At 53.4% G+C, this 20000-nt stretch overlaps 1 protein-coding gene across 1 annotated transcript in view; it reads right to left on the reverse strand.

The window, feature by feature from the left end:
* Positions 1 to 20000, reverse strand: part of cux2b (cut-like homeobox 2b) — an 89754-nt gene that overhangs the window by 14779 nt on the left and 54975 nt on the right. Inside the window, exons 4-9 of the mRNA XM_035522232.1 lie at positions 10322 to 10400; positions 2936 to 3058; positions 2217 to 2355; positions 1751 to 1827; positions 1575 to 1641; positions 249 to 297 (exon numbers count right to left, since the gene is read on the reverse strand). Of these exons, the coding sequence (XP_035378125.1) occupies positions 249 to 297; positions 1575 to 1641; positions 1751 to 1827; positions 2217 to 2355; positions 2936 to 3058; positions 10322 to 10400 (534 nt within the window). The remainder of the gene's footprint in view (positions 1 to 248; positions 298 to 1574; positions 1642 to 1750; positions 1828 to 2216; positions 2356 to 2935; positions 3059 to 10321; positions 10401 to 20000) is intronic.

Consider the following 20000-nt stretch of genomic DNA (forward strand, 5'->3'; position numbering starts at 1 on the left):
AAGCGGCGGTGGGTTAAAACTAAAGGAAGCAATCAGACCGACGAGGCAAGCAACAGCCTCCCCGCGCCGCACTGTGGGAGAGGCGACCGGCTAATCACGGGGCCCCGAGAGGGAGGGGAGGAGGTGCTAGAGGAAGAGGGGCCGCGGGGGTGTCTTATTAGGCCCGGGGCTTGATTACAAAAGGTGATTATCTTAACGAAGACAGGATCCTCAATCAGCGTCGGCGTGGGGAGGGGTCCCACTCTCACCTGGTTGGCCGTCTCCAGGTTGGTCCTGAGCACGCCTACCTCCTCCGCCCTGGAAGACACAGAGAACGCACACGGCCCACGTCAGCCAAATGCGCAGTGGCGGGGAAAAAAAGCCTCCTTGTGGTATCAGGCCGCGCGTTGCCGTACGAACGGCGAAGCCGAGGTCGCGCAGCCACCCTTGAAAAGCTCCTTTTCAGCCGTCGGCGAGGCGGAGAGTGGAGCGTGCCGGCGAATTCCCGAGGCCGAAAGCCCCAGAAAGCGGCCGGAGCGAGGCGGAGCGCGACTGGGCAAGGTTCCCCACTCCCCGGGTCTTTAACGCCCCGTGAGTCACATCCACGGTGCGCGTTACTCTGCATCACATCTCGACATGCCTACACGCTCCCAACAATCAGAGCGCGTCTCATTTGAATAGCGTCTCGGGCAGATTATTCATAAGGTTTGTTTGAAGTTCAACAGTTTCCTCTCAGTCATCAGGGAGTTGATTTTCAAAAGGTGGAGAGGCGGGATAATGAGGAAGGCTGAAAGATTGATTAAATACGCGAATCTCCGAGGTTCCTTTAAACAAAGATCCCCCTCTCAATTAAGAGTACATTCGCTTAAGAGCAAAATCTGGGCGATATTCTCCGCTGAAGGCGCCATGCTACCTTTAAACCCTCCATGCCACGCTGAAGTGTGGCTTTTCTCCACGCCCGCCGGCGCTAACAAATTCTGAGGTGCGTCGGGCCGGGCTTGGAGAAAAATTCACTAGCGTGCGCGTGTGTCTGCGTGCGCAAGAGCAGGCGGGGCGCCTCAACTCCTAAAGTCCTCGCACACTCGCGGCGAGAACCGCGGAAAGACGGTTGGCATGTCTTCAACTCGCGTGCGCGTGTTGTCTGGAAAGTTTCGTCTCTGCCGTCGCACAGATTAGGCGCGGGAGAGAATCCATTAGTTGAGCGTCTCTCAGCTGGGCCCGACGCAGCGGGGGCTCGACAGGGCAGCCGCTTGGCGCGCATCGCCGGCCCCTGCGTACGAATTCCGGCTCTGTAGGAGGCGCGAGGTGGAAATGTTATTGCCCGGATGCGACGACGGAGAACGGAGCAACCCGTCAGAACTAGACCAGAGCTTCGGCTCCGTAGGCAGTACAAAAAGTTGCAGCTGGTGACCGGAGCATAACAGGGCTGCGCGATTTGGGCAGACAGAGAGATTACGTAAACACGCTAACCAAAAAAAAAAAAAAGACAACCGACGGACGAAGAAGAAAACTCCCAACCCACCAAAATCACACGCCTAAATACAGCAGGCATTACTGACACTGGTAAGGTCCAGACCCGGTTAGTTAGGGCTTACTTGGAATCCATTTCCTTCTTATATTTACACTTCAGCTCCTGAAGCTCAGCCTGGGCATCGCTCAGTGCTGTAACACACACACACACACACACACACACACACACACAGATCAGTTAACCCGTGACCTTTGACCTAACATGCCACCCAAGTTGTCTGCGATTTAAAGCGGCACTAACATGACTGGAGCGCTTTGATCTTGTCCTCCGCATGGGCCAGTTTGACAGAGAGGCTCGTGTCCGGGTCACCTGCTTCCCTGCCAGGAGAAAAAGAAAACCGGCTGAGCCCCACAGTCACGGCTGCGTAACCCCCTCACATCGGCCGCGAGGTCACGCCCTCCGCCTGACTTAAAACTCTTCACATTTCTCCTCGCTCTTTCTCCGTTTTGCCGCACACGTAACAGATCGCGTCTTGCACTTTTAGCAGCTAATTAAATCGATTAATTAAGGGTTCTGTTCTGTGATTGGCTGGATGGTTTTTAACCTAGTCTTGACTTTCACATTTACAGAAAAAACCTCTTCTCCTAAATGCCTGTTTTTTCCATTCACACCTTACTCCCTAATAAGCTGGACAGCAGGTGCTTAACACTGCTTCCTGTTCTCGAGGTTGCGTGTTTGTTGTGTGTTTTTTTCTGAGGTCATGCACCTTTCCTGCAGGCCCTGGTGGTTGTGGAGGGGGGAGTCACCGTCTGGGAGGCCCTGTGTGCTGTTTGGGGTCATCATATGGGCCCGCCGCTCCGCTGACGCCACCCTTTGGAGTGTGGGTGGGCCCTCCTCCGGGCCTTCTGTGGGAGAGACCACCGCTGACTTGCTGGCCGGGTCTTTTTTAAGAGCTTTCGCCCTCTTACAAAAAGACAGACGGGTCGCTCAGAAAGCTTTCGCTGCCTTGCGACTCGTTTTGCGGTTCAAACACGCATAGAAATGATCTGTCTTACAGAAAATGTTTTGCCAGGCGCGCCGGAACGTGGAACTCACGAGCGCTAAGATGAGCGACGGTTTTGTGAAATGCCGATTGGTTACTGAAACGCAGGCACGTAACGTTATCCGCAATCTGGCTTGCTGATTAATGAACGCTGATTTTTATCAACGCAGATCAGACCAACAACAGATCTGCAGTTTTGTCAGCGCGTCTTCAAACGTAACAACCCCTCAACACGCAATGCCACGCTCTGAACAACTCGGAACACAAATCTTTGTAGAGGAAGCTTACAACCTCCACAGAAACACGTCTGAAATACACGTCTGCGCGTCGTGAACAAACGAAGGTTGTGAGCGCTGGCCGGGGCTCTGCGTCCGGACCCTGCGGCGTCAAAAAGCACTTTGCTCCGGCATGTCTGGAGCGCGTCGTGCGGCGGGGGGGCTGACCGGCGTCGTTAAGGCACTCCGGGCGTTTCCTCCAGCGGCCCGAGACCTCCCTGACCGGGGCCTCTCCGTCCGGGGGCGACCTCTGCAGCTCAGCCAGGTGCTCCTCCAGCACCGGAGCTGGGTCTGGCAGGGCGGGGGGGGGGGGGGGAGAGAGAGAGAGAGAGAGAGAGAGAGAGAGAGAGAGAGAGAGAGAGAGCAGGTACGGATGTTTGTTAACACTGAACTCACGAGCCTTTTCACTCATATGTGAAATTGGTTAAGTTTCATTTCAGATGCTCCGACGATTCGAAGGCGAACTTAACCGAACCTAAAATTAGAAAATTCTCCACGCAAAAGGCGCTTCCATTAGCGACTGCCGACCCCCGAGCTCCTCGCGCTGCTCCCAAATACTTATCTAGACAAATCCAACGTGACACACACACACACACACACACACACACAAACGCGAAAGGGAAGAAGCAGAAGTACTGAAAAAGAAGTAGTGTTAAGAAAGGAAGGGAATGAAAGAAAAGGACTGAGATTCTTTAGCACAACAGAGGAGCTGTTTTGCAATGCATGCGGCTCGGTGGGAGACCCCAGGGGCCAACCAGGAGGCTGTTTCACACTAACAAGTCTCCTCTGGAACATTTGATCATTTAAATTATTATGCCAGGAATCCTCGGGGGGAGGCTGAGCTCTCCACATCACAGAGCTGTTTTTAATCTTCCTTCTCTTCACTCCTGCAAAAAAAAAAAATGTTAAAGAAGAGAGGGGTGGGAGGGGGGGGGGGGGGTTTGAGACGGCCCTGCGCCGTGCTGGGAGGAATGGCGCTCCTGTTGTGCACCTGTCTGTGAAGTTAGTAAAGGAGGTGACTTGCAGTCTTCCAGTACCAAAGCGCAGGGAAGAGGCGGGCTCAGGGGAGCAGACTTGGCAAAAGAAGGGGTGTGTGTGTGTGTGTGTGTGTGTGTGTGCGTGTGTGTGTGTGCGTGTACGTTTTTGAGTTTAGACGGAGCGTGCAGCATCGCTCTGCTTTCGTCTGCCGTTTCGTCCGCGGGCGGGCTGTCCGGACCAAATGCCCCCCCCCACCCCACCCACCCCGTACTGGTCTCCCTGCCGTAGACGCCGTCCTGGACGCGCGGAGGGTCCCATCAGTACGGGCCTTGAAACAGACACAAGGCACCGCACGAGCGCGAGCGTACACCATTACAGCAGCGCGGCAGAGGTTGCGTCAGTCACCTGGGACGCTGCGCTTACGAGCAGCGGGACTCCTCTTACACAAAGGAGGAGATGCAAAAACGGAGCTGCTCTCCCCTGCGCGCCTGGAATCCTCGCGAGCAGAAACCGCCCGTAATGGCAGACCAGGTGAAGGTGAGCCTCAGAGGTGAGCGCACGCCCAGCTAACACGATTGTGCAGTCTCGGAGCACCTCGCAAGAAAAGAGCCAGCAGATCTTGTCCCGTATGAATATTATGGGATATTTCCGTATCAGCTGGGTTTGGGGTCAGCCAGCGGCCAACGATCACGGCCAAGATGGTCCGGAGCAACATACACACCGTGTGTTATCTTCTCATCGTTTAAGAACTGTGTCAAGAAACCTTCCTCTAAGCTGGAAATCAAGTTTCTATGGCGAGCAGCAGTTCACACACACAGGTTGCTCTAACTCGGATCACACGGAGGTGCTCGCCAACCTCTGCCTTAATCACACCACACAGCGGTGCTGGCGTTCCCACTTCCTGTCACCCAGCAGTACCTTCCAGCCCGTGGCCCTTTCCTGAACGCTTGATAAACAGAGGCTGAAACAAAACATCCCATGAACGTCCGTTACGGTTTTCAAGAGTCCCGCGGTCGCACGGCACCAAGTGTCAATACCACTTGGCCCCACTGAAGTTTATTTAAAGTTGATTACACAAACTATTAGGGCGCGTCAACCCTTTTCTATCACGTCCAATCATTCGGCGGCTTAATTACGCCCACTAATGACTTCTTAGTGAGAGTGTCTCCACCAGGCCTGTCCCTGCGCTCCCAAGTAGGACACGGCAGACCAGCGATTACCTTTAATGAGTTTGTCCTTTTATTGTCCATGTAAGTGGGCTGTCCATTTTTAAATCAGCCCCATAACTTCGTTACTCTTGATTAGATGCATGCCCCCGGGGGTCTTAGTAACTAATAACAACACGGGGTCCTCACGGAGAGTGATAAATCATAGAACGAAAAAGAAAAAAAAAGCCGAGAGAGAGAGAGAGAGAGAGAGAGAGAGAGACGGAGGATGTTCACATGCACGGAGAGGTCCGTTAGCCCGCGGGCTAATTTCCAGTCGCCCGTCAGCGGTCTCCGCCGTCTTTATGCGTGCGAACTCTGTCTTAGAAGCCCAGACACTTGCAGTTGAACGCAGTGCGCCGGGGCACGAGCTATACAAACACGCGGAGGAAGCGTAAAGTGAAGAAGATGTGGGTCTTTTTTGTCCAGACACGCAGACGTTGCCTAGATACCAGCACCGCCACCTCCGGTAAGAGGCCTTTTGTGCTCAAGAGCGCCAAAGTGCGCGCTCTTCACGACCCGATGGCCTGCTCCCTCGCCCACGGCGCCTCCTCCGCACGGATCGCGCCGGGGGCCTTCTCCTCTGCTCCGATAACGGACGTCTCCGTGCTCCGCGCCCCCCTCACGCGGGACGCGGGGTGGCAGAGGTCCGGGGCCCGGCACGGGGCGGCCCTACCGCGCCGACGAGAGCAGGTGTGTCGGTGCGGTCTGTCTCGGTCCTGTCAGCGCTACGCTGTCATTAGCCGGGCACGGACGCGGCGCGCGGGGGCGGGGGGTTAGCGCGGCGTCTCTTAGGGCCCTCGGTAATTACGCTCTGACATAATTAACCCAGCAAGCCCATTAGCCCAGCGCTGGCTAGAAGACGGGAGAGAGAAGCCCCCGCTATAATTATTTGTTGTGCACATGCTAATGAGGCCAGCTGTGCACCCATCGTACAACACGAACAAATTAATTTACAAGGCTGTGCTCCAAGGGCCTCTTTTCTTTTCTCCTTACTCTCACACACACTTCAAAACCGCTGCCTTCTCCCCGATTTATTTATTTATTTATTTATTTATTTTTAAGCGACGAGTGGCTATCGAGGAGCCGCACGCGCCGGAACCTGGGAAAGGTTCGGAGGTCAGAGCCTCGGTTTTCTTTAGGAGCTCCACGAGGACGGGGCATTTGAATGACACTTCTGCGTGCAAAGGAATGGGGGGAGCAAATGTTTCAAACGAAAGAACTCTTTGAATCCCGTCAAAGTTGATTTATTTTCATAAAAGTTGTAGAGGGCAGGAGTAGGAATGTATGTAAAAACACTCTGACGTAGCGTTTTGCCGTAGCGTCTAAACCGTCCCGAACCCTGGAGTTCTGACTTTTCCTCTCTTCGTCCGGCACGCACACCTGCAAGGTCCTTCTTCGAAAAAATTTAGATAGAATCTGTCTCACATTTGTCTGCCAGTGTCCACTACGGGTCCCCGCCTGGGACTCAAACCCGGCTGACCCGGCTGGGATTCAAACCCATACGGTTCCGGGCGGTTCTGCTGTCGGCCACGGCCAGCGACGGACAGCACAGCATGCGTCCGGACCCGACCAAACACTCCAGCTCCTACGAAAATTCCATCACCGTAAACACCGCCCGGAACAAAACGGTGACATCTTAAACGTTCGCTGGGAAACGAACGAAGTGCCTAATTCCTTTGTTCCGTTCGATTTAGAGTGCCGTCACTCCGCGCACTTGATATTCTGCGAGTGCGTTAAAGCGCCGCTGCCGTCACCTTGATGCAGAAGCAGAGAGGGCGCGCGCGCGAGCGTGGCGTCTGCGTCTGCCGCGGCGTGCGCGGGAAGACTAACTTCCCCAGAAAGGCCTTTGTTAGCGCACCAGTCTGAAGGACAGAGTCTGGCTTACATCAATAAGCATCACCTGTGAAACAGTCTTGAAAGAGACTGTCACGGCCGCGTGGGCCGTGACTATAGACGCACACCCGCTCACAAAAGGATGAAGAAAATAAAAAAAGATCTTTTGAACCCTGTTCAGAACGTTTAGACGAAGGCCGTGGCTGAGATGAGGCTCCGCACGTCCTAGAGGTCATGATAACAGGGGCCCTTAGGCCGGGTCATTAATGATATCACCACACATGTCACTCCGGAGGGGTAGGGGGTGGGGGTTTGAGACATTCTGTCCGTAAAGGTCCGAAAATCAGACACACACACAAACACAAATCACTAAAACGTACAATAATACAAGCCTGCAAATACTGCTCATATGGACCTTCCCTCTCTTACTGACTCTTACCGTGCGCACACACACACACACACACACACACACACACTCCTATACGGACCCTGTGGGGTTTCTCCCTCCGCAGGGATCCATTGGCTGGCCCGCCTCTTTTATGAACATAATGCATTATTAAGCAGCTCAAATATCTCCTGGGCCTTTTGTTTATTACTGCCCTTCTACAAGCACATCATCTCCACGCGTCCAAAGATACCTCGTTCTCCATTCACGCGCCAGAGCCACAAGGCAAACACAGCCCCGCCCACCGTCACGTACACGCCACACCCACGCGCACCAACGCACGCAATAACACGTGACAATGCACACGTTGCTCTGCGACGAAATATCCTCAGACGAAGCCAGACGGCAAACGTCAAGGCCCCCCTGCCTAAATAACGTAGAAGCCCAAGGCGCTGGTGAAAGGCGTGGCCGTGAGCAGGCCCCACCCTAAAGCTGCCGCCCAGACGCAAAGACAGACTGAGGTGAGGGTTAAATGAAATGGCCGTGTGTTTTCATGTGTTTGGCTATCTCTGCTTGGTTTTGCAATTAAGGCGAGACATACGGAGGCGTCAACCTGAGAAGATCCCTCTCTCCGAGTTAATCCCAGAATTCGGCTAACACGTGGTGGCTCAGTCAGCCGCCCTGACTCGACCCGACGATAACTGAGACGGAGAGCGACCTCAAATTTTGGGGGGCCATCTCAGCTGCCGAAGTTGGCGGCAGTACCGCCGGCCGCCACTAGGCAGCAGTGTAACACAGGCCTCGGTGGTGAGCGCCAGCCTCCGCCAGGCAGCTGAACTCAGCTCAAAGTGGATCTCTCCTCCAAAACTTGGCCTGGCTGCTCCTGTCTGTGCCGTGCAGTCTGCGCTCCTGTGTGGAGTCTAAACTCTTGCCTGACTTGAAAGGTGCAACAGAGAGCCACGGGGAATGAGAAGAGAAGAGGAGAGAGAGAGAGAGAGAGAGAGAGAGAGAGAGTCTCACGGGGGCAGGCATGCATAAAAACACGGGGAGAGGCGTCACCAACAACTGCAGCGCCTGTCTCGCGGCTATGCCCCCGGCAACGGCCCCGACGGTCCTCTCCAGGTGAAGCGGCACCAAAAGACGCCCTCTGCTACACAGCTTTGAATGACAGCCTGCTTCTATCTGTGCCTCGCTCTCTCTCTCTGCCTCTCTGACACTAAGGGAGGAAGAGGCGCAGGGGGGGGGGGGGTCGTGGAGGAGGGTTGCTTCCTCGGGAGCTTCCGATTCGTCGGCGTCGAGGAGGCTGACGGGAGGCATCCGGGAGCGGATAGGCAGCCGCATGGCCTCGGGGCACAGTGGCTGGGAAGGAGCTAGCAGACATGACCGAGGGGGCGTGGCCTAGACGGAGACGACACCCCCCCCCCATCCCCCCCCGGGACGGGCGGCCCCCGGGACAGGAAGAGGAGGTAGGCGTGTAGCAGGAGGGCTGTAAGTGAGCTGGAACGCCCTTATCTCCAACACATAACAAAAACGCTCCACAATAAAGCCCTAAAGGCTGCGGGTCGCGACGTGGAGTGCGCGCGAGTAGAGGGGCCTATCTTTGCGAGGACTTACGGACAGACGTCAACGGTTCAGTCAGGGAGGAGTGGGGGGTTTTGACGCCTTTAGCTTTTCACTCCCTTGAAATAAGTGTCTTTTCATGTTTCCCTTCCACACAGGCTACTGTTGTGCCTGCGAGTTCCTTCCCTAATGTGTCGTCTCGTGACGAACCTACCCGCCCGCGCGCCCGCGGCCGCCCGCACGCCGCCGCACACGGCGTGGCGTTCAGTACATCTGGTTCACAGTTGTATTTGGTAATTATACTCGACTGAGCGATCGGGGTTGGAATAATTGCTGACGGAAGAAGAAAAAGAGATGAAAACAGGGAGACATCACAGAGTGGCAGATTTCTGTCGACATCAGCCGTGGGACGAGGGGAGGGAGGATTAGCGCGGAGAGAGCAAAGAAAGAATCAGCACTTACAGCCCCCCACACACACACACACACACACACACACACACACACACACACACCCTTCCAGGAAGAGAAGAAAAACCCTGCTCATTGTAGATAAACAGACGAGGGCCACGGCTCCTTCTTCAACACGTGGGCCGGCGCGTGGGTGGCGGGGACCGGCCGCCACGCCCTAAGCTGCTTTTCAGGAGGGGCCGTGGAGCGAGTCCCCGTGGCGACGCGTGGGCGGGGCTGAGGCAGAGGAGCCTCTCGGGTGAGATATGCGAGAGGAAGGGCGAGAAGGCCTGGGAGCAGGAATGGCTGTGCCCGTCGTGTGAAGAAGAATTGGGTCTGTCGGGGAATTAACAACACATGAGGTTGGTTGTATGTTGGCGTGTGCGTGTGTGTGTGTGTGTGTATGTGCACGTGCGTCTGGTGGGGGGGGGGGGGGGGGGCGCAAATCCGCACATGCTTAAGCGGACATAAATGGTTTAGAGGAAGCACAATGGTGAGAGGACCAAAGCCAAGTCACTGTGTGTGTATGTGTGTGTGTGTGTGTGTGTGTGTGTGACCTTGTGCGTAGCTGCAGAAAGGCACTGATAAATAGGCTGTGGTGGACAGTGGGCTTGGTCTGCAGATGGCAGGTTCTGTCAGGGGTCGGCGTGGATGAGATCGCACCCCTCGCTGGACAGAACTTTGGCTCGGCATCCTGGGCCCGAGGCCCTCTCCCATCCCCACCTCCACCCGTCCTCTTTCACATGCTATATCCCCAGCGGGCACGTCGGGTGGAGATCTCTACATCCCCCCAGTCGGGTTTTAATTAGTCCACCGCAGTCATCCGGTCTCGGGCCGTGAACCCCGCAGGCCGTGCCGGGCCCGCGGACTCCGGCGCCAAGCCTGGCTACCCGTCAATCTGCACGTGCACATCCACGCGTTATTCTGTAAACCACCTGTTCTGCATAACTGGGTCCCTGGACTGCCGGTCACCGAGAGGACGTTTGGTGTGATGCGGGACGTGCTCCTGGACTTCCTTTTCCTGGAAACGCGGCAGGTCCGATGCACATCTGGGGGAAAGCTGGCGTTCGCCCGCGTGCATGTGTGTGCGTGCGCAGGTGTGCGTGTGAGGTGTGTGTGTCTGTGCGTAGGTGTGTGGCTCACCTGGGGCTTCAATCAGCTGTTTGTAAACTCCCAGAAATGCAGTCTCGGCTTCCCTGCTGCGCTGGCTCAGAGCAACCACCTACAACACAGAGACGGGGTCACTCAGCGGCTCCCAGACACACACAAACGTGCGCGCACGCACACACTCACACACGCGTGCGCGCACACACGCCCACACGTGCGCACGCACACACACACACACAAGACACACACTCCCTTTTTTGCCCTTCTTCAGGAATACGAGGACACATGATGCACAGTATTCATGATTATATCAATGAATCACCGCCCCTTCATTAATGCAGAATGCCCGGTGGTTGCCATGGCAGTTTTGCATGTGCCGTCCTCCTGATTTTCACCGTTGGTCAGTTTCTGACCACAGAGGTGCCAAAGGTGGTAGACAAGTGGCATCGACGCATGTAAAAAGTCTCCAGGGACACCACCGAGCCTAACGCACTCCCGCACACGCAGAACCCACCACCACGTCTGCATCGTCGCTGTACTGAGATCAGTCCGCCACTCAAATAGTATCTGGCCAGCAGTGGTCCTAACCGTTATAAACCGACCAGTGTTGAATGGGGAAGCTGGCGGTGTACAGCCCGGAAATGCGCGCCAGATTCACACCAGCCGCAGCTAGCCGAGTGACCGGTCAGTGCAGGGTTACAGCAGCAACGTGGAATGAAGGCCCGTATGCGCGACCTGGTCTCATCTTCGCTGACCAAGAGGAACACAAAACACTGCCCGTGTTTGTTTACCCGTGCGCGAGTAGGCCCTGCGCGTCAGACGTCGACCGAGTGCGTGCGGGGCCAAAACGCGGCACGAAATCAGCGCGCAAACAGAACTGCAGCCTCGCTGCACAAAGACAGAGGACAGGCAGGTCGGTGCGGGCCCTCACTCCCAACGTCGGGCTCTGCTCTGCGGGGGCCTCAAACCAATTACGGGTTCATTAGGGGAGCGCGGGCAAGCAGAATGGACCGCCACCTGGCCCCATGGAGAGGGCACATGTGCCTGTGGATACGTGGGCGGGAGAGAGCGCCCCAGACCACACAATACGGCCCCCGCCCACACTGGCCGCTCGGCTACGAGCCCTCGCCCGCCTCGGGGGTGGGGGGGGCAGTCCACACTGTCCTGGCTCATATTAGAGGGGTGTCACTCGGACAGGACAAAACAAACAAGCAAACACACTGGAGGAATGGTATCGTGGTCATTTTGCCATTTTATGGATTTGTGGTATTAAGAACGAAAGCTTGTTTCATCATTTGGCTATTTGATATTTGAACAACCACTGGGGGGGGGGGGTCATAATTTTATTTTGTATATTTGTCTAAAAAAATGTTAGTTACGGTGCAATTAATATTAAGCTCAACCAATGTAAAAAGGGTAATTCTCATTTCATTTCAGCCATCATTTTATAATGAATATTAAGGTTTAAGGAATATGAAGGGTGGAACGGCATTCGAAATGCTTGCAGCTGCATGGGAGGTTTTGAATTTACAGTAAGGAGCTGTTGTCCCTGGAGGTTCATAACGCAAGCATCATGTTCACTAAAATATCTTAAAGATAAGAGCCTGCCAATACTCCAGCTCACTGCTTCATAGAGTCCATGTTAAAATAGAGAAGCACTACACCAATCGATACAGATACAATAGTCTCCTGCTTTCCCTGTCTGAAAGCAATAGCTTCTCTCTCTCTCTCTCTCTCTCTCTCTCTCTCATTCGCTCACACTCTCTCTCTCTCTCTGTCTCTCCTTTCTTCGTTTTCCAGGACATCACTGTTAGTTGCTACATCAGCACACAGGCCGTCACACGCAGAGCACAACATAAATATGTATGTGTGTGCGCGTGTGTGATGCAGACACTAACGGGCGATTCTGCGTTAACGCTCCGGCTTTCTGAACGGTTTAATTAACCCCCGGGTTTTAAAGTGCAGCAGCTGGCATAACGGAGTCCGACGAGCCACGGACATGTTTCGTCTCAAGTTTAGCTCCAACGTCTCTCACGCTCCCTTTTCCCAGAACAGGCCAGAGCCAAAACTTGTGATATTCTGCACATTTCCAATATTCAGGGTTTTTTTCACCTCAGCAATTCTAATATTCAAACATTTCAATATATTTTTGTAATAAATCTCAAAAAATCTGGATAAACACGTTGGCTGTTTACTAACCCTCTGTTTATGGTAAAGGTAAGCTGGTGCCTTTGATGGAGATATTAAGGGCAGAGCGTTGGTGAACTTGGTATGACCCATCATTCATCCCATCTTCATTAACATCTTCCTAATAACAGCACGTCGATAGATGGTGCTTGCGTGCGTTTGCGCGCGTGTGTGTGGTTACATGCTTACTCTGTTTTTAGACTGACACCCACCTCTCACAGTCTTTCATCAAGAAAGAACATAAAGAAAACCTCCACAATCACACCATTAACCCGTCGGACCCCAGCAGCAAGGACATCAATCATTAAACGCACACACCACACACTGTGTATCTTCTCCTCTCAGATCTCCAGCAGGCCCTGTAGGCCTGGGATGCTTCTCTTCGCCTCTCTGGTCCTAACCTGAGCTCTCGAAGCGTACGGGCCTGCCCCGGCTCCGCTGATCCGGCAAGATTACCGACAACGTACACGCCACCGCGCCAGGCCTCACGCCGGCGCAGGCGATGACATTCCCACAATCCCTGCTGAAAGGGACAGAGAGGCACCTCCAACTGCAGGTCAGAGGGAAATGTCACTGGCCCCGTTTTAGTGCTTTTATCCGTCCAGAGTGGATACGGCCAGCAATTTCCTGGGACGCACGCGGGCGAGTGGGGCGTGCGTGTCTGCCACGCGCCGGCGACGCCGTTAAACGCGGGCGCCTAAATTCCGGCTTCAAACGCTCGCTCCCTCTGCCGGCGCCAAATTTCAAAAGGGTGAGAAAGAATCATTAGTGTTCTGGATAGGACCCACTCAGCCCCTGCCTCTGGCTCCCAGTGACTGGTGGAAAAGTCAAACATGCGACAACGGAAGGCGCGGAAGACCCAGACCCGTTCTTTACGCGGTTCTGTTTAACGGGGGCGGCCTGAGTAAGTGTGTGCGTGTAAAAGTCGGGAGAGAGAACGAGGGGGGAGAGAGAGAAAGGAAACAAGAGAGAGAGAGAACTATGGCTCAGACCAAAAAAAATCGATGGCAGCATCTTGACTGGAAAAAAAGTGCATTAAAGAACACAATGGAGAGACAGAGGGGGAGAGAGAGAGAGAGAGAGAGAGAGAGAGAGAGAGAGAGGGAACGAGAGAACGCCAGTCACAAAGGCAGAGCCAGAGAAAGAGAGCAGGGCAGAGCGAGAGACAGAGAAGCGCCAATAAAGACTAGCAATTAGCAATTATGCACTCATCAATTATAATTACCACAACTGGTGATTATGCAATTATCATAGTGAATCGTCAGTTTTTAGCTGCAGTGTTCACACGGAGGTGTGTTATGACGGGTCTGGTGGGGGAGTTTGGCTTCGGACTCAGCGAAGACAGAAGGGGAGTCTTAGTGAGCGCTAATTACGCACTAGAGCGAAGGACAAGTTTGGTGTCGTCGTGTGTCAAAGCCAAAGCCTATTTAAGAGTATCAGCGCGCTCACACACATTTAGAATGGCTAAGCTATGTCTCAATGCACCCTGCACGCTATTGTTGCGATGTGCGCAGCCATGGCGATGGACTTGTCTATTAACACGCCCAACGCCCCCGCGAGGCATGCACGGCTGGTGTCAACGGCGTACGGAGGTACAGGCGAGGGGCGTGAACGTGGGTTCGGGGATGGTGCGTGGGGCATCGTGGACGAGCACTGGTTCACAGTCCCAGACAGTCGGAGAAGTCCCAGTAGAGCTGTGGGAGGAGTGGCAGGTGGAGCACTGCGCACGCAGACGCACGCAGACGCACGCGTACGTCCCGTGGGAGAGCTGTGTGCGAGGCACGGGGCACAATGAGCAGTCAGAGACCTGACACGCATCCAGTACTCACGTCAGTTCTAATCAGCAGCTTCTGTTTCACTCACACGCACGCGCGCGCAAACGCACACACACGTCGGCTTCTCTCTCCGTCACCCTGCCGTGCGTGTGCGCGCGCGCGTGTGTGTGTCGTTATCTGCAGGCCGTGTGCAGATCTTCTCAAGCAAATAAGACTCCTTTACAGTGCACGACCAAGCAGGGAGGAGGCCACACCAGCTAAACCCCACGGCCACCTACCGCACACGTGCCCCGACAACAGAGGCTAAGAAATATAAATACTGAAAGTTGATAAACTATATACGAATCGATTTCCCCAAAAAATATATAGCTATACATTTCTTTTTTGTGTATGGGTTTTGGAAATCGATTCATCTATAGGTTATCAACTTTCACTATTTATATTTGTCTTACAAACAAACTTAAGCATAAACCATTGCATATATAATAAAAAATTTAAAAAATCAAATCGCACACACACACACGTGTGAAACACAAGCTGCTGATTGGAACTGACGTGAGTACTGATGTGTGTCAGGTCTCTGACTGCTCATTCTACCCTGTGCCTCACACACAGCAGTCCCACTCTACACTCGATGTGTTTCCCAAGAATACACATTTCTGTGGGTGTTTATACAGTGTGTGTGTGTGTGCGCGGTAAGAGTCAGTAAGAGAGGGAAGGTCCATATGAGCAGTATTTGCAGGCTTGTATTATTGTATGTTTTAGTGACTTGTGTTTGTGTGTGTGTCTGAGTTATATATCCACTGCCTGGCCAAAAAAAAGGTCACCACCTGGATTAACTAAGCAGATAGGTAAGAGCCTCCCATTGGATAATTACTGCATGGGTGATTATGTTTCAGCTGGCAACAAGTTATTTAACCCTAACTGATGCAGTGAGTAGCTTCTCATTTGTTAAACAACCATGTTGAAAGACACATCCTGTGGTCATGGAAAAGATGTTAATCTGTTTCAGAAGGGTCAAATTATTGGCATGCATCAAGCAGAGAAATCATATATGGAGATTGCTGAAACTACTAAAATCGGTTTAAGAACTGTCCAACACATTATTAAAAAGTGGAAGGACAATGGAGAAACATCATCTTCTAGGAAGGAATGTGGTCAGAAAAAAATCTTGAATGATCGTGATCGGCGATCACTTAAACATGTGGTGAAATCAAATCATAGAAAAACAACCGTAGAACTCAGGGATATGTTTAATAGTGAAAGTAAGAGCATTTCCACACGCACAATGCGAAGGGAACTCAAGGGATTGGGACTAAACAGCTGTGTAGCCTTAAGAAAACCACTTGTCAGTGACAACTGGCAACCGGCAAAAACAGCTTCGATTTGTTAGGGAGCATAAAGATTGGACTCTGGAGCAATGGAAGAAGGTCATGTGGTCTGATGAGTCCAGATTTACCCTGTTCCAGAGTGATGGGTGCATCAGGGTAAGAAGAGAGGCGGCTGAAGTGATGCACCCATCATGCCTAGTGCCTGCCGTACAAGCCTGTGGGGGAAGTGCTATCATCTGGGGTTGCTGCAGTTGGTCAGGTCCAGGTTCAGCAATGTTACCTGAATATACTGAACGACCAGGTTATTCCATCAATGGATTTTTTCTTCCCTGATGGCACGGGCATATTCCAAGATGACAATGCCAGGATTCATCGGGCTCAAATTGTGAAAGAGTGGTTCAGGAAGCATGAGACATCATTTTTACACATGGATTGGCCACCACAGAGTCCAGACCTGAACCCCATTGAGAATCTTTGGGATGTGTTGGAGAAGACTTTGCACAGTGGTCCAAATCTCCCATCATCAATACAAGATCTTGGGGGAAAAATTAAAGCAACTCTGGACAGAAATAAATGTTGTGACATTGCAGAAGCTTGTGGAAACGATGCCACAGCGAATGGGTGCCATAATCAAAGCTAGTGTGTGTGTGTGTAATATATATATATATATATATATATATATATGAGACACCAAGAAGGGGGTGAGAGGCAGGGAAAGCCTACCCGGTGCACACACACTCACGCACATGTGTTATTTCATTCTTCTGATACCACCACTGCTTTTCTATAATGTCAAAATAAACCAAGAACTTGCGTGTCCAACTTTTCACTGGTAGCATGTGCTGGGAAGTTCAAAGCCCGTCACGTATGTCTGATGTGTGAAGTTTCCAGCATCTTCCAGAACTCCAGCTCATCCTCAACAGCATAATGAATAGAGAAACACACACACACACACACACACACACACACACACACACACACACACACACACACACACAAAATCCGCAAAGCCAGGTACATCCACACATCCAAAGCAGGTCAGCCTGGTGGTCGGGCATTACACCCGGATCAAAGCCTTTCCCACCGCCACTGTCGCCGAGGCCGGGCCTGACCCGCGCCAGCCTCTGCCTGAACCTGCGTCCGGACGCCCTCCCGGCTGGCGCGGCGAGCGAATAGGGGGTGGCGAGGAAGGCCCAGGCGCGAGACGGGAGCGAGCAGATCCCGAGCCTTTATCTGAAGCCTTTGTACTTCAAAAGACAAGAAGCTTTCCTTCAGCAGAACAGCACTCCCAGACGTTTGAAGCATTAAGTGACCTTAGAGGGAACTCGTGTCTGAACAAAAGAGCGCCTAGCTGTGGAAGTGATAGGAGATGAAGGGGGAGAGAGAGAGAGAGAGAGAGAGAGGGAGGGAGGGAGAGAGAGAACCGTGTAGGGGGGGTGAATTAGATCGGATGAGCGATGAAGACGTAATGTGACTAATTTGAAGAGAGGAGGTGGAAATTTGAAAAGGACTGGCTAGCGGGGCATGGGGCAAGAATATTTTGTGTGTGTGTGTATGTGTGTGTGTGTGTGTGTGTGTGTGTGTGTGAGATGAAAGGAGAGGGCTGGGTGACAACTTAACACCACCATTGGGAGTGATCCGCATCTAGCCTGTGAGTGAAAGAAGTGCAGGTATGCGGACCCACCCTCGAGCCTTTTCACCATACCACGCAATTGTTCACGATGACACGGTGAAAATGCACAAGCGGAGCTCTTACGGAGCCCTCATCCGTTCTCCGAGAGCTGTTGGCGTGCCAGTCAAGCGAGGGAGGGAAAGAGAGAGGGAGAGATGGCTCTGGTTGGTGATGGATGAACCTGGCGCAGTGTGCCTCCTCTCCCCTTCTCCCTCGCAGAGCTGGTGACTTTCCAGCCCGGCAATTATCATTGCAGAAGGCGTAATAGCCTAATTAATTACCAGTGTCAGCGCAGCCTTTGTTTCACTGTAACGGGACATCACGCCAACAGAGCATCCGCTCAGAGGGGGAAAAAACCTCCGATGAAGGAGCGGTTCCCAGACCGCAGATGACACATGCGCGCGCGCACGTATGCGCGCGCTCCCCACGGCGGTGCCGAGTTAAAACCAGAAGCTGCGGTCTACGCGCCACTGAAAAATAACACACCGTACTGCCGAACCGATCAAAACCGGATATTCAAGATCAAAAACAAAAACAACCCTCCGTGACCCGCTCGAAGTGGCTGAGAGTAGGATACAGTGTCCAATGTAGATGTATTTCTGCGCTTCACCCCTCCCCCGACGTGAAGAAGTACCTCAGTGAGAAACACTTATGACCCCCACCCACACCCCCCGGGCCTCGTCGTGTGAGATATTACATGTCAGCTCTGTCATGCTCTCCTCCTTTACATCTTGGCCAAAAAACAGCGCCGCACAGACACTCAGAGGCCGGCAAAAGAATGTGTTGCCGTAGCAGCGGCGATGCTGGCAGGTGGCAATGGGAGGGGGGAACCCGCCCCTCTGACTGATGAAGGTGCCCGAACAAAGACAGTGCCCGTGACTTCCTGTGTCCTCGGCCGAGCACGGGGGCCACGGCTCACCCAAACCTAATAAACCCCGCTCGAAGGGGTGGGGGCGCAGCGCGTGTGCCTGCGTGTGAAGCAGCGGGATAGAGGAAAAGTGCACGTGCACATGCGGGTAGCCAAAAGGGCTGTGTGGGCCTTGGCACACCTGCATAAAGCAGTGTGTGTGTGGGTGTGTGTGAGTATGTGTGCATGAACGTGCACGATGGCACGCGCGTGCGTGCGCGCATGTGTACATGTTTGCAAACGTGCCTGTGCTGTGTGTGTACGTGCACGTGTGCATGTGTGCACGCGCGCATGTTTGAAAACATGCATGTGCTGTGTGTGCACGTGCGTGCGTGTGTGTGTGTGTGTGTCTGTGTGTGCGCTGGTGTAATCCTTGCAGGGCTACAGGCAGCGGGGGCTCATTGTAGAGCGCACTGACTCTAATAGGAGCCGGCGCGGCTGTAGCGTGCTGCCCGCCGACTCCCGCCGTGAGGGGTTTTTTGCATAATTAATGACTGTTGATGTTTCCAGGTAGTCGCTCAGCAAATTCACTCCAGACCGGCTGCCACGATCGGCCGTCTCCGGCGAGAGTGACACCGGAACAGACAGCTAACATTACAGCCATAAACAAGGCAATTTTGTACAGTGTCTTCCATCATTATCATGAAGTGTTCAGGGGCGACAGTTCCAGTCTCTTCGGAGATGAGAGAAGAAAAGGAGAAATGAACAGAGAAGGGGGGGTGTGTGTCTGGTTGGCAGATGCAGAAAGCTTCCCTGTGTGTGTAAGCCTACAGAGGGTTCAGACTCCATGTTTAGTGAAGCGTCACCACACACCAAGATGTCAACCGGTAGTCTGCATCTAGTCGGCGCTTTCAAAAAAAAAGGGGGGGGGGGGTATTTTGGGGTGGGCGGGAGCCATGCAACCAAGCAACAGACGCAAGTGTTTGCGCGTGCGGGTCCTGCGCCCCACGACGCGCCGTCCGGCTCATCTCTATATCGGGTAGTGCGCAATTAAACATTTAAGACGCGCCAGGCACCCGGGGTGGGCTATTTTTTACGACTCCATCCCCACCACTCATTATTAATTTGCAATAACCTTTAAGGCTTTTTTGATGTCATACATATTTTACCGTGAGATATCGTTCCTTTCCACAGCTCTCGTGCAGGCCTCAGAAGTGTCAGAAGACAAATCGCCTGCGCTGTCTGAAGGTGTGTCAGGGCGGACTATAATTAGCTCCAGGTGAGAACAAAGATTAGGCCTCTGGAAGCAGAAGACTTGGGGCAGGAAAAAAAATGATATATATATAAAACTAGAGGAAAAATAGCCTCCAATACGGTTGAACAAAGACGTATTGCCACCGTGGCCACGGATGTGTGGACTAGCAAACCTGCGCCTTGATTTAAATGTTCCATTACTCATGGTTTATGAGAGACCAACACATAGCAGGCAGGCCTCTCTGTGGAGAGCAGTCCTGACACCCAGGGTCTGCACTCCGGTCAGGACGACGTGGTCAGTAACGTCTCACTGAGTGTTATCTAACGGTGATCCAGGCCCACGGTGTACCAAGGCAATCGTTCGAGGCTAGTTAGGCGCCACAGCAACGCGGACCCTGAATCGTCCGTTCCCGTGCCGTGTAAATCAGCTCTGAGGCCAGTGACGCCCAGGGGAAGGCGCGGGAGGGTGCAAGCCCCATAACTCAGCCGAGGGGCGTGGGCCGGCTGCCCTCCGGCCTGTCCGCCAGCCTGCGGAGTCTCTCTGGACACAGGCCCAGGCGTTGCCTCCAGGGGCCCCACCTCCGCGCCAAAGCTGCTCGACGAGCCTCTGCATCAATTTGCAGTGTTTGTTCAATGCCAACCTGATGGA

The sequence above is a fragment of the Electrophorus electricus genome, chromosome 23 (assembly GCF_013358815.1).
Source record: "Electrophorus electricus isolate fEleEle1 chromosome 23, fEleEle1.pri, whole genome shotgun sequence".
NCBI lineage: Eukaryota > Metazoa > Chordata > Actinopteri > Gymnotiformes > Gymnotidae > Electrophorus > Electrophorus electricus.